Source organism: Miniopterus schreibersii, assembly GCF_964146895.1.
Source record: "Miniopterus schreibersii genome assembly, chromosome: 6".
In the NCBI taxonomy this organism is placed as follows: domain Eukaryota; kingdom Metazoa; phylum Chordata; class Mammalia; order Chiroptera; family Miniopteridae; genus Miniopterus; species Miniopterus schreibersii.
The window spans coordinates 5,844,711-5,859,258 of NC_138107.1; the positions used below are offsets into that span (position 1 = coordinate 5,844,711).

The window sequence follows — 14,548 nt, forward strand, 5'->3', positions numbered from 1 at the left end:
TCCCTGTTGATTTTCTGTCTGAATAATTTATCCATTGATGTAAGTGGAGTGTTAAAGTTCCCTACTATTATTGTGTTACAGTCAACTCTACCTTTATGCCTACTAATATTTGCTTTAAATATTGAGGTGCTCTTAATGTTTGGTGCATGGACGTTTACAAGTGTTATATTCTTTGGTTAGATTGACCCATTTATCATTATGTAATGCCCTTCTTTGTCCCTTGTTATAGTCTTTGTTTTAAAGTCTGTTTTGTCTGATACAACTATTGCTACTGCAGCTTTCTTTTCATTTTCATTCACATGAAATACCTATTTCCGTCCCTATACTTTTTGTCTGTATGTGTCTTTCGAACTGAAGTGGGTCTCCTATAGGCAGCATACACTCAGGTCTTGTTTTTAAATCCAGCCAATCACTCTGTCTTTTGATTGGAATATTTAGACCATTTACATTTAAAGTAATTATTGATAGGTATGTACTTATTGCCATTTTATTAATTGTTTTCTGGTTGCTTTTGTAGTTCTTTTCTGTTACTTTCTTCTTCTTTTGCTCTCTTTCCTGGTACTTGATGACTTTGTTAGTGTTTTGTTTGGGTTCTTTTTCTTTATTTTTAACTGGATCTATAATAAGTTTTTGGTTTCTGGTTGCCATAATATTCATATATAACAAGCTATGTTTATAGCAGTGCATTTTAAGTGGATTGTTGTTTCAGTTCAAATGCTTTCTAAAGCTACTACATTTTTTACTCACCCCCACATCTGTGTTTTTGACATCCTACTTGACATGTTTTGCGTGTGTCCATTAATTTATTACTGTAGTTACACACGCTTTTACTACTCTTGTGTTTTAATCTTCCTACTAGCTTTATAATGGGTTGATCCACAACATTTACAAATGTTTGCTTTTATCAGTGAAAATGTTCTCTTTCCAATATTTTCTTAGTTTTAGTTTTGGTCTTTTCCATTAAAAGGAGTTCCTTTAACATTTCTTTTAAAGCTTGTTTAGTGGTGATGAATTCTTTTAGCTTTTGCTTGTCTGGGAAACTCGTTATCTCACCTTTAATTCTGAATGCTAACTTTTCTGGGTAATCATGGTTGTAGATATTCATCACTTTGACTATTTGGTGCCATTCCCTTCTGACCTGAAAAGTATCTAGTGAAAAAATCAGCTGACGGTCTTATGAAGGATCCCTTGTACATAACTAAATGCTTTTTCTCCTGCTGTCATTATGACTCTTTAACTTTTGGCATTTTAAATATGATGTGTCTTGGTGTGGGGCTCTTTGGGCTCATCTTGTTGGGAACTCTCTGTGCTTCCTGGATTTGGATGTCTGTTTTCTTCACCAGGTTACGGGAAGTTTTCAGCCGTTATTTCTTTAGTTAGGTTTTACATCCCTTTCTCTCTCTCTCCTCCTTCTGGGACCCCTATGATTCAAATGTTGGTACACCTGATGTTGTCTCAGAGGTCCCTTAAACTATCTTCATTAAAAAAAATTCTTGACCGGCCAGGCATAGCTCAGCAGTGGAGCATCGACCTAGGATCCAGGAGATCCTGGTTCGATTCCCAGTCAGGACACATGCCCGGGTTGCAGGCTTGATCCCCAGTGGGGGCATGCAGGAGGCAGCCAATCAATGACTTTCTCATCATTGATGTTTCTATCTTTCTCTCCCTCTCTCTGAAATAAAAAAATATATATTTAAAATAAATAAAATAAATAAAATAATTTTTTCTTTTTGCTGTTCTGATTGACTTTCACTACCGTGGCTTTCAGCTTGCTGACTCATTTTTCTGCATCAACTGATTTGCTATTGATACCCTCTAGGGTATTTTTGTTTTCATGTATTGCATTTTTCAGTTCTGATTGGTTGTTCTAAGTATTTGTTGAAGTTCTCACTGAGTTCATCTATTTCTCTCCCTAGTTCATTGAGCATACTTATAACTAGTGTTTACCTTTAACTCTTTGTCTTGTAATTTGCTTCTCTCTTGTTTCTTTTAGTTTTTTTCTTTTTCTTGTTCCTTTATTTAGAGTACATTTCTCTGTCTCCTCAATGTGGCTGTCTCTCTGTGTTTGTTTCTCTGATTTAGGTGAAAGAGCAACGTCTCCCAGTGTTGAAGGAGTAGAGCTGTTTAGGAGCTTTTCCTTTGTAGACCGTGTGCTCCAAAGGTGTCTTTAGCAGGCCAGCTGGAGCTGCAGTGGGAGTGGGGCACAGGGAAACCTGCAGGTAAGGGGCCCGGAGCTGGAGCTGGAGCGGGAGCGGGCTGTGGGGAGTCCTGGGGACGAGCCACAGAGCTGGTGTGGGCCTGGGGCCTGACAACCAAGGATGGCTGGCTGAAGCACCTGAACTGTGTCCTGCCCATGAGATCAAGGGAGGGCAAGTGCCAATGAATGACTGGTGCCTCTGACACCAGAGAGAGTTCCTGTAGTTCCCCTCCCACTTGGCAGACACTCTAGGGTTAGCAAATGGATTGCCTTCCCATTTAGTCTCAGTACCTTTAAGCCACTGGTTTATCACTTTACCCCAGAGTGGGTGAGTCTGCACATATGCCCTTCGGTGATCCCTCCAGCTACAGGTCAGTGCGCTGGGGGTGGGGTTCCCATGCTGCCATGTGCCTGTCTCTCCTACCTGTTCCTATGTGGCTTCTCTCCTGTTTGTGTTGGTCCCTTGGCCCTCATTTCTTCTTCAAGGGGAATTGCTGTGTCTGCAGGTGTAAAGTTCATGTGACACGGGAGGAGGTGAGGTCAGGGTTGTCCTACACTGTTGTCCTGGACTGGAAACCCTCGAATCATTTACATTTTCAGCTTGTTTCCCATCGTGTACTTCTTGTCAGTTTGTTTCTATTGTCTTTTAAAACTTTTGATTCAAATTTTTATTACATAAAATATTTGAATGCTACTCGTTAAAACTATTAAATAAGATATATATTCAGAAAAGTGACGATTCCTTCAACCTGTTCCCTCATTTTGCTTCACAGACAACCATTCAAAAATATCCTTCCATTGTTTCTATTTACAAATGGAAGTAGATAGATGGTAGATAAATATAGATGGCAGGTAAACAAAAGGGAGATAAAATGAATGGATTCGGCTATATATTCCTGCCCTCCTCTTTCTTATTAAAAAGAATGTTGTGCACAACCTCTCCTGTTCCAGGCCCCAACACATTTTGGAGGTTACCTCACAGAATCTTCTCACCTTTCATCCATTGCGGAGTATTTTGCTGTTAGGTTGCATGTCAGTGGATTCACACACTCCCCCTTGTTTCCCAGCACTGTCCCTCATTTATGCTGAAACACGATCCACACAGGGTTTTCCTGTGACAGTGAGTTTGTCACACAACCTAGAGGGCCTCAGAAGTGCATCTTTTCCGCTAGAGTTGAGGCTTTGTCCTGAGGGCCTCTGAGGCCTATTTACGGGGAAGGGTGCATCTCAGGGCAAAGAGTCAACACAGTGCTGGTTTTTATCTGAGAGACAGAAAAGACTCAAGTGTGGAAGCCCACCATGAGTCTAATAAAAGGGGGCTTTAGGAGATACCGGGGCTTAGGCACCTTCTTTTAAAAAATCAGAGAGAAAAAGACAAAAGAACATGATTCTAGAAACTGTGAAGGCATCACATCCTTATAGGTGAGCTGCATTTCTTAGACATGTCCCCTTTCTGTACCCCATGGGGCAAGGAACCTGTGTGTCTGTCTTTGAGAAACACAGACGTAGGAGAGCCCGGGCATGGTTGCTTGCAGGCTTTCTCCTGCCTCAGGAAGCCAGGCCTGGTTACAGAATGGAAACCCCATGAAAACGCACCGAGGGAACAGGGAGCCTTCCAGATCCCCACGTGACCAGCATTCAGGAACAGAAATGAAAGTTACTGTTGTGTTGAGACGAGATCCCCTTTCTCTTTTCTCTCTACTTCCTGTCGTGAGGCGTGCGGAGCACATGGTCTTCACTCCGTATTTAATGGAGGAAAATTTTATACAGAAACATGGGAGAGGTGAGCTCAGGGGCCCAGCGCACAGCGAGGGCCGAGTACAAAGGGAGCGGGCGGGTGGAGATGAGGTTTCCCGTCCATCCTGGGGGCTCCGGGTCGGGGGGCTGAGGAAGCCAGCGGGGAGCACGTTTCCCGCAGGGTCTTGAAGCAGGACCAAAGGGCAGCCAGGAGGCACTAAAGAGCCGAGCAGGAAACCCTTTCATGCTGCGAAGAGGCCAGGACAGAAGGCTCTTCCCCCTCAATTGTCACCATCGTCACCTCAGCTCAGGAGGCCTGCGGACAGAGGGCAGTGTTGTTTCCAGACCCTGCCAACCAGCGGCGCTGTCCCCTCCCGGGCCTCCTGTTTCAGCTCTGCAGGAAGAAGTTCTGCGTCACCCCCAAAGCTCCTTCAGGGCCGGCCTGTTACCAAGTGGGGAGCAGGAGCTTCGGTGTAAACGGCCCGGCCAGAGGTCAGACCCAGTGTCTCCCAGGGTTTCTGTCTCCTGTCCGTCACCCCACCTCCTGCTCTGGGGAAAGCGAGTGTGTCTCTGAAAGGGGACTGAGGAGCATTACCTGCTGGCTGAAGTCCAGAGTGTCCTGGGAAAGAGAAGGAAGGTAAACACTTCAAGATAGGAAGGCAAATCTGTCCCCAAAACAAGGTCCCCGCCCAGACCTCCTGGGATTTCTCAATTACCAAACCCGCCTCACATGACACCAGAGGAGAGAGGAGAGCAGGAACGGAGAGCAGCGGCCCCCCGACCCCTGTCACACGTCCGGTGTAATCTTATGCACCGTCGGGTCTGCTCCTGCATCTCCCAGGATGTGGACCCAAAGCTCCGGGCGTGTTAACCCTTCTGCCACCTCCACCGGCCATAACTCCTTATGTTTCAACCATAAGTAACCATGGACCGTTTATTTCTGGATTTCCAGGAGATTTGAGCTCAGCCAGGGAAAGGCTGTATACGGGCCATGGATACACAGAGGACTAACCTGAGCAAAGTCCTAATTTCCCCCCATGAAGTCTGCGGGGAACCCCAGTGGCTTCCTTACCTTTCTGATTCCTGAAGTAGACGAACAGCCCTGCCCCGAGGAAGAGCAGACCCAGCACGAAGCCCCCGACTCCACTCAGCATCTTGCTCTGTGCAGATCCAGACTGTGCCCCTGGGAGAAGCAGCTAGTTTTAGTGGGTTTTATCCCACAGCCAACTTCCCTGAGACTGGGACTGAGAGCTTTGAGGGGGGGAGAAGGAATCCAGAGGAACCAGCACAGTCGGCCCTTTCTGGAGAAGAAACTTGGGTCCCACTGGCTGGGTACGCGGTGCAGGCACTGGCCCCTGCAGCCTCCCAGCCCTGGCACGAGGCCACCGCTTCAGCATCTGATGGATGCGGAGCCTGGGGCTCAGTGAGGTTCAGGACTGGTCCAGGTTGACAGAGCTCACAGATGGCAGAGCGGACACTGGCCTCTCCTGTGTCAGGAAGGTCCCTACGTTGTAGAGGACGAGCCTCTTCTCAGATCACAGTGGACAACTCAGAGCAACAGGCAGAAGTACCAGCCCAGCTGACGCAGGGGACTGGTGCCCAGGGCCAAGGGGACCATGACCTGAGATATTGTGGGGAACGTCAAAGCAGGGATAGGAATGACGGCCTCCCAGGCTCTCGGTATCCATAGCAGTGATCACAGGCCCACCCCGGTGGCCTGTGCTGGAGAGACACAGCAAAGGATAGTGTGGTTGGGGAGGGGAGAGCCCTGCCCCCCGGGGAGAAGCAGAGTCCCCTGTGGCGGGTGAGGCGGGCGAGTCAGAGCACATCTCACTCCATTCCGCGGTGAGAGGGCTCGTCCGGCTCGGGTGCTGCACTTGGCAGGTGTAGACCTCTCCGCTCTGGGGAACTGTTTCCAGCATCACCAGGATCTGGAAGGTCCAGTCTCCATTCCGGATCAGGCCTGTGGACACGACCCCCGCCTCCTGCTCCTGGCCGTCCCGCAGCCAGCGGACGTCAATGTGGCCTGGATAGAAACCGTTCACAGAGCAGACCAGGAGGTTGTGGTGCTGCAGGCGCCGGGTCTTGGCGGGATACACGGTCACGGTAGGCACAGCTAGGACAGAAAAGGGGGAGGGGCAATGTGAGGAAGGCAGGGAAGGCTCCTTGGCTGGCTCCCTTTGGGCCTCCAGTCTCCAGTCCCAGGCTCCAGGCTCGGGCAGGCCTCCCTCAGAGCCGGCCCTGCGGCCCAGCAGGAGTTGCTGCCATGAGCCTTGAATCTGACCCTCCAGCGTGCGCCCACTTGATTTGAGATGCAGAGGAAACTTGTGGCATTTTTTCATGCCTCGAAACAGTTATTCACTGTTGAATTGGAGTGTTTAGAGATCTTTGCAAGGCATGTAGTTAGTGCATTGGTTAAAAGTGTGATTTCTGGAACGGGGGCTGTCTGGGTTCAAATCCAGGCTCTGCCTCTTACTGGGTGACCTGGGAGAATTTTACATTCCTCTCTGCTCAGCTTTCTCACCTGCAAAGGAGATAATACTAACTTGCCTCTTATGGATACATGAGGATCGTTGGACCTAAAACATGTAAAACCAGGGCTGGATCTTAGGCATTACTATGTGTTAGCTATTTACTATCCTCCTTCAGTTGGAGAGAAAATGTCATTCAAAGCAGTGTGGGTAAACTGGGGGACAGCTTGGGGAAGATGGGGACACAGGGCGTTAAATCGGGGATGCGGCTCTCGCACCTGAGACCACCACAGAAGTGGTTCTACCTGGGAAGCGGGAAGGACACGGGGGATTCTCTAACTCGGGGAGCCGAGTCCCAGAGGAGCACGAGTCCTGCAGGAGAGGGAAGGACCAAGGAAAGTCACTCGTTAAAAGTACTTAGTTACACTTGTTGAGCAACCCCTCTCCTCAAAAATCTAGTGCTGCAATTGTCGTTTCACAACCATCTCTCTTCAAGCTGACATTTGAGCTCAGGGCAGGGTCTGGGACTCAGTAATACGTGTGCTTCCTGCCTGAGACCAGGCTCAATACACAATTGTGGAGGAGAGGATGGGGGGGGGGAAGAGAGGGAGGGGGAGTGAGGGGGAGCAGAGGGGGAGGGGGAGGAAGAGGAGAGGAGCACCCTGGGAAATCATTGCTGCTAAACCACCACATCGTAGACTTACAACTGAGGGTAAATCATTGCTAACAACTTTGCAGCACATTCGTTACATTAAAGATGTTTAAATTCTTAACACTGAAAGTAATAAACCGGAATCAGAAGGCGAACCAGGAGCAGGAGAGAGTGCAGAACCCCGTCAGCAGGGTCCATCTAGCTGCACAGAGGAGCCATAAAGTCACTGAGGGAAACACCAGGACCCCAGAGAGGACCGACAACAGGCAAGTTAGAGCAGGAGCGACAATTAACCAGCAAGTGCGTGAAACTGTTGAAGAACCTTAGAAATCAAAGAAATGGAAATTAAAAATAATTAGCGAATTTTCAACTGAGCATTTGGTAATATTGACAGAGTTTCAGAATGTGAGGTAAATGGTCACAAGTGTAAGAAGATAACATGTAATTACTTACATGCTTTGCTTTGTAAAGGCAGGGACCTCAGTACGCTCAGTGACAAAATTGTAATTCAAAACTGTGGTTTCACAATCATTTCAGCTACGTAAAAATAGATACACTAAGGGAGGAGGAGGGAGGGAGTTTTTTTTTTTGAAAAGCAAGAAACTTAGACCTAAGAGGAGCCTGGGGAGGATGAGAGGTGCCCCAGCCCCCCCGCTGACCCTCTGCCCAAGCCCAGGCCTCTTCCAGGGGCTCGGGACAGGAAGGGGGCGGCCCACAGGCTGCGACTCCGCGTCCCCCCCACTCCCCACCTCTGCTCCCCGAACCTGCCCCCACTAGACACACAGACGGCACCCACACGTCCCTCCCACGGGGCAGAACCCCAGTGTCCCCGACAGCGGGCCTCACGGGTCCCCTCACAAGTGTGCTCGCTCGCAGCCCCACACACGCGCGCTCGGGCACACGCTCGGGGAACACTCGGGCACACGCTCGGGCACACGCTCGGGCACACGCGCCCCCCCCCACTCACTTTGCCGATGCACCAGGAATCCCTCAGACACCCGGTAGCTGACTCTGCAGAACCAGTCCACCGCGGTCCGACGATACTCCAGGTCGTCCTCCTGCCGGTTCCAGGACTCGGCGTCCGGCCGCCCCAGCTCGGTCACCGCGCGGTACTCCCCCACGTCGCTGTCGAAGCGCACGAACTCCTCCCGGTTGTAGATGTATCTCTGCAGGAACCGCACCCGCTCCGTCCCGTTGGAGAAATGACACTCGCTCTTACCCTGCTCCAGGAAATGTGCTGTGGGGACAGAGCAGCAGTGACCCTGGTTAGACTCTGACGGCGACGCCGCCCCAGGCGGTGGGGACACGAGGACACGGGCACCCGACCGCCAGCACCCAGGGGTCGCCTGTCGTCGGGGCTGGGGGGAGGCCGAGGGCGGGGAGGCCCCGGGACCCTAAGCCGGGGTCCACTGGGCTCCCCCGGCCCGTGTTGCGGAGATGAAACCGCAACCCGACAGGGCCCGTCCCCTTTCTGCGCGTCCAAGCCCAGCAGGCGCGGGACACCCGGCCCACCTGTGGCTAAAAGGGGATGGACAGATGGAAGCCAATTACCGCAGACAGGCGGACACTTCACTCAGACATGCTTGTGACTTAAAGGGACCAGCTGTTGAAAGTCCATACAGATGAGATGACCGCGAAGTCATGACAGTGTCACAAACATTGCATAAGACAAAAAATAAAACTGAAGGTTTTAAACTTCAATAGACTAAATGGATTCAACAACAGGTGGCTAATTTGTATAAATGTCTATAAATATATAAAGTAAACCATGAAGAAATGAACCGGGAGGCGAGCGTGCGTTCAGAGCGTGAGTCTGGACGTTGTAGAAACAGCCCGTGTACAGCAGTGTCCTCGGCCTCAACGCTGGTGACATTTGGGGCTGGGTGGGTTGGCTGCTGTGTACTCCAGGCTGTGCACCGCATCCCTGGCCTCATCCCCCAGCTGTCAGAAGAAACCCCCAGTGTGACAACCGGACGCGGCTTCAGTATTGCCAGATGTTCCAGGGGTGGGGCGGGGAAGGGGCCGTGAACCCTCCTTCTCAGGGTGAGCCCCGCGGCTGTGAAGCATCTGAAAAATCTGTGGTGAAAAAGACACTGTCGATGAAGCAGCAGCGGAGACCTCCCGCACGCATTCTGCCAACGTCGTATCTGCTGAAAGTCTTCGTCCTGTATGTTTATCTTAGGAATCCGGTCCCACGCAGAGTAATTTTCCAGCAAAATACATTTGCTCAGGACCAAGATGTACCTGTTTCTGACCCTTGCCAGTCAATCACCAGGCCGTTCAATTTACCCTCCACGCCGTCATCTTTCTTAACTTCTCCACTGGTGCACGTCTCATCCGCAGTAGAAAACTACGGCCGCTGCCATTTGAATCCTGCTCAGTGTCCCAACTAATCCATTTCTAGCTGCCCCCTGCTCCCAGCAACAGCAGCAGGCACCGGGTCACCAGCCCGGGCCGGGTGTGGACTCTCGTTTCTAGAGGCAGGTCCCCGCAGAAGGGGAGAAACTGAGGTGACACTCTCATATAGACAGTTTACAAAATGAGCAGGTCCCGACCTTCAGTCAGAACTGACGGCAGAGAGGAGGGCACTCTGGCCAGACCAGGTCCACTCGGACCCTCTAGGACCTTCTGGGCACATGAGAAGGTTGGAAACAAACGTGTGGAGTTGCTGTTCCCTGCAGCCTGCACGGTCAGCGCCATCTGTCCATGCTCATGTGCCCAAGGTAAAGGTCCCCAATTTAGCAAATAAAAACGCATGATTCAGTTACATTTGGATTTTAGATAAATCATTGTTGTTTCTCTGAAATTCAGATTTAATCGGGCCTCTGTATTTCCTTCAGCAACCCTAGCCCACCTGCTGACAAACTCTGGGACAGAGGAGACTATTTAAACTTCATGTTCTTCCTCATGTGCCCAGGATGGTCTGTCCCTAGTGTGAGCCCCTAAGCAACTTTTCAAATTATAAATGTAACATACATGTAAATTTCTCCTATATGTTGGAACGAGCAGCCCTAGCATCTGCCCGCCCCACCCCGAAGACCCACACTGGCCCATGTGAACATCAGGAATTCCAGCAGGAATCCAGACCCAGCCAAGCCCCTGTTCACTAGTGGTGTTTGAAGCCCGAGCTCTAGAACTAGGAAATCTGAATTTGAACATTAGCTCTTCACTTGGGTCAGATATTAACAGCCATGGACCTTTTTTGTTTATCTCTAAAATAGATTTAATGACACTGGATTCCTCACAAGATATTAAGTGTGGAATTAAATGGTGATTCTTCCTAGTGCTGATCATATAAGTAATAAATTCATTGCTATTTTAATTCTTATAACCCCTATGAATGCAAGCTCACAGATCTTTCTATTCCTTAACTTCCGAAAGCAAATAGTATCTTCATTAGCATTTGGCAATTGTCTTTAATTAATTTTATCAGTAAATATCATTTTTAACAAAAGCACAGAAACACTGGTTTGTGTGTAATAACGGGACAGACAGGAACCTAGTGTGAAAGGACTGTGCTGACGCAGGAGAGAGGGACGTTCTAGACGCTGAGACCCAGACCATGTCATCTGGGTCCTACAATTCACTACATGACGGGGTAAGTTACTTAAACTCTCTGAATTAGATCCCATAAATGATCACAGTTTTAATTGCTGCAGATAAGATAGGGTAGTTATGAGAGTTACATACTCAGCTTTAGGCCTGGGTCATAGTCACTGCAAAATGCTGCGGCCTCCATGCTGGTGGGGCCAGACCCGTCCTGTTGGTGACACTCTCATCATCCCCCAGGGTGACAACTGGCCTCTTCTTGGTCACTAATAAATCCTGGCTGTATAATTAATGGCCCTTGCATAACCGGTCACCTCTGCATTCAAGGTCACCCCAGTGGCTCCTTGCTGGTGACTGAACATCTCTGCTTCTCAAGCCCGCCCAGCTTCTTTTCAGACTCTTTTATTCTCATGCTTTAGGCCCAGGGGGCTCGTCGATCCCAGAGCACAGCCTCTCCCTGAGGCCACTGCTCGGAGTCACCTGTAATGATCCTTCACGTCTTCAGCTCCCAGTCTCTCCTCAAACGGTCCAGTCTGGGTTCCATCCCGTGCACTCCACCCACTGCTAACGTCCACCAAGCCCAGTGCTCGCTTCTCTGCCTGTTCTCACCACGCCCGGCCTCCCCCTCCTTCTGGAAAAATCTGCCTCCCTTCACTGCCCTGCATCACCTTCCCCAGGTTTTCCTCACCACCCTGGCACCCTTCCCAGTCCCCTTTGCTGACTCATTGGCCCTTGGTCCTCTGGGCTCGGCGCCTATTGTGTCTTGTCTGCTACACACTCTCACTGTGTGGCCCCCTCCACGTCCCTGGAATATAACAGAACACATGTGTCACTGACACCAACACAGACACCTCCAGTCCTGGCTGGCCCTGAACTCCAGGCTCCCGTATTCAACCGACCTCTTGACAGATCCACATAAATGGCAAAAAATCATTTCCAACTTAAAATATGTATTCCTAACCACCCACTTGAATAATTCTCTCCCACAGTCTTCCCTCTCTCAATAAACGGCTCCTCCAAGTTTCCTCAGATTGTTCAGACAAAATCCTTAGGGATGAGCTTGACTGTGTTCCCCGACCCATCAGATCCCTCAACACGGCATCGAGCGATCCGCCCAGATCTGCTCTTTAGCTTCACCACCGCCTTGGCCGCAGCGCACTAACGGGGCCGGGCACGTCTGCCCTGGAGACTCCTCCGCACTCACTTGTGAACCCCCAACCCAATCTCCACATGGTGGCTAGAATTCTTACTTTTTAAACAAATATAAATGGACTCTCCTCTCCTTGTAACCCTCCAGTAGTTCTCAGCTCTCTTCAGATAAAATTCAGATTTCTCACCATGGCCACCAGGGCCCGGTATGATTTGTCTCCCGTCTTCCCAACCTCCTCCTGTGTCATTGTCGCTCCCCACCTTGCTCGCTGTGCCTCAGCCGCTCTGGCCTTCCTCCTGTCGCTTAGACACGCAAACACGGTCCCCCACTTCGGCCTTTCCCTGTTCCTCCCCTGGAACACTTGTCCCTCAGATCTTCACATGGTGGCCTCTCTCATCACTCAGGTCTCAAATGCCTCTGAACGTCACTTTCTCAGGGACAGCTCCCTAACCCCGTGGACTGACGTCAGGCGAATCCAAGCCTCTCTGCCCTGTAACCCTGCTGTGTGGTTTTCAGAGCAGTTATTGCTCTCTGACAGTTTTTTCTTTCTAAATATTACTGGGTTATTGTCTTTCTCCCGAGGTTAGCTAAGCTCCATGGTAAAAGGGGACTTTCTGTCATATTCAGGTAGGATTCTCTGAGCCTAGAACAGAGCCCAGTATATCACTGTCGCTCAGATAAATATCTGTGGTCCAATGAATGAACCCAGGTTCTGGGACTTGACCACTGTGGGGACCCTGGAAAGCAGCAGGGGCTCAAGCTCCTGCAGGCTTCTATTCAGATGACACATTCTGTCCCCTCTGCTTCCTGTGAGAAATTCAGACTCTTTCTCTCTCCTCCTACTCTTTGGAAGAAACATCCCAGGTAAGGAAAAGGTGGTTTTCAGAAAGAAGGAAAATATTCTGACATTTTATCCTGACAATGGACCTGTTCCAGTGCTGAGGTCTGTGTGAGCTTTGGGGTCTCAGGAATGGTGAGGACACAGCTAGGGAAGGAATAGGGAGACCTGGGAGCAGAGGTCGCCAAACTTGTCCAATGAAGGGAAACCGAGGGCAGGTTGAATGGACCTGGGACATTGGGGCCAAGACTCCCGGAGGCCCATGAGTTCCCTTGACTTGATTATGACTTTCCGCCCCGTAGGACAGAAGCAACCTTCACACTCTAGACTCCTGCTCGAGGCGTATAACCTGAACCTATGAAATTGCTAGTATTTGTCTGTTTTTAACTTAAAAACACAAAATTTCATACAGTTTATCTCTACTAGTTGAATCCCTACTTGTGGGCTCAGGTCAAAGAGGAGGAGATGTACGAGGAACCGTTAGAATGAAAGATCCATGACGAACACTAATCTGGCCAGGTGTTCAGAAGATGCCTTCAGTTCCTTAAGGCAGCAAAGAACCCCACAGATGTTCCTGATCTGCAGGGTCATTCCGAGTACTAGGAACCTCTGCTTCAGCTCCAGGGGGCTTTCCGCAGGGGGAAGAGAGAGCACTAGCCCACTTCTCTCGGAGAACCTTCATTACAGGGACACAGGCCTTCCCAACATTGGGGTTCAGGGGGAAGGAAAGGAGATAGTGGGGGAGGCCCCTTCATACATTCTCACATAGGTTGAGAGGCACCAACCTCACAGATTCTGTTGAGGACACAACACAGGATCTTCAAAAAGAGACCCTTGGAATTCCTTTTGATTCCCCATAAAATTTCAGAAAAACTTTCCTTTTCTTGGGATAACTCAATAAAATAAAGGGAACTACTGGGTGGGAAGCAGTCTGAAATCATTATTTCTAAATCCTTGCAAGGCCCTGAGAGAGTGGGACACAGGGCTGGAGAGGGTTTACTGGAGGAGAGCTGAGAGGAAAAGGTCTATACCCAGGGAGCCCCTTCACAGCCCTCATAGTGGCAACCACACAGTCTCCTTTTCCTGTGGAAAGAGTTGTGGGTCTATGTGATAAAGGTAGGTGGCCACTGAAGAAAATGTCACAGTTTTCTAATGGACATGGCCTGGACACAGTGACAAAGACAATTTTCTTTCTTCCCCACCCGGCAACAGTTCACCCTCCAAGGAGAACTTACGTGGTGTGTCCCTGGCCCAAGTCAGGAAAGGGCTCAGTGCCTTCAGTGTCACTGTCAGAGCTGCCATCCAGGAGCGTCCGGGAAACCACAGACACACCATGCTGGAGGACAGAGAGGACGGTGCAGGAAGCAGGCAAGTCTCACTGAGTGAGGACCAGGATTCCCCTTTACCCCATCCCCAAAAATAGCAGCTAAGGAACTGGTTTCTTTGCTCCTGGGTAATCTCAGTGTTGAGAACCAATCAGCCTCGTATTCGCAGAGCATCATCAGTTGCTGGTCTGAGACTCGCTGTGAAGTTCCTCTTCTGAAAGGTAAAATTTCCTGCATTAAAAATTTAGATTCTGCGCACACCTGGAGGAGCAGCTTCCCCAGTAACTGATGCCGGGACAGGCTCACAGCTGTTGGTTGGAGAGCGCAGCCGGTCCCTCTTTACAGGGAGGAAGGTCTCTGCCTGAAGGAGATTGAAAGTTGCTTAATAATTTAAGCTGAGTGAAAGGCTTTTCAGGTTTGTCTCCTGGTGCTGTCACCGAGCTTAGCGGCACCTGCAGGATGCCCTTGGAGAAAGGGGCCGAGAGGAGGCGCTGTGTGGGGAATGGAGGGAAAGCCCCTTTGGATGGCACTTAACCTCACAAAGGGGGAAGGCCGACGGCCCAGAGCAAGGTGTGCGGGGGCTGAGAGGCTGAGAGAGGCTCAGAGTCAGCCTGTGACACAGCTCTGCT

The 14,548-nt window shown here is 50.0% G+C and overlaps 1 protein-coding gene across 1 annotated transcript; it reads right to left on the reverse strand.

Moving 5' to 3' along the window:
• Window positions 1–3,675: 3,675 nt before the first annotated feature.
• On the reverse strand, window positions 3,676–14,011 carry LOC308558347 (DLA class II histocompatibility antigen, DR-1 beta chain-like). Its single transcript, XM_081139945.1, has 6 exons — window positions 13,830–14,011; window positions 8,025–8,294; window positions 5,769–6,050; window positions 5,007–5,117; window positions 4,530–4,553; window positions 3,676–4,250 (listed from the first exon to the last, which is right to left on the reverse strand). Exons 1-6 carry the CDS (start codon window positions 13,927–13,929, stop codon window positions 4,237–4,239), a joined length of 801 nt encoding a protein of 266 aa, XP_080996071.1. The 5' UTR covers window positions 13,930–14,011; the 3' UTR covers window positions 3,676–4,236.
• Window positions 14,012–14,548: the final 537 nt, after the last annotated feature.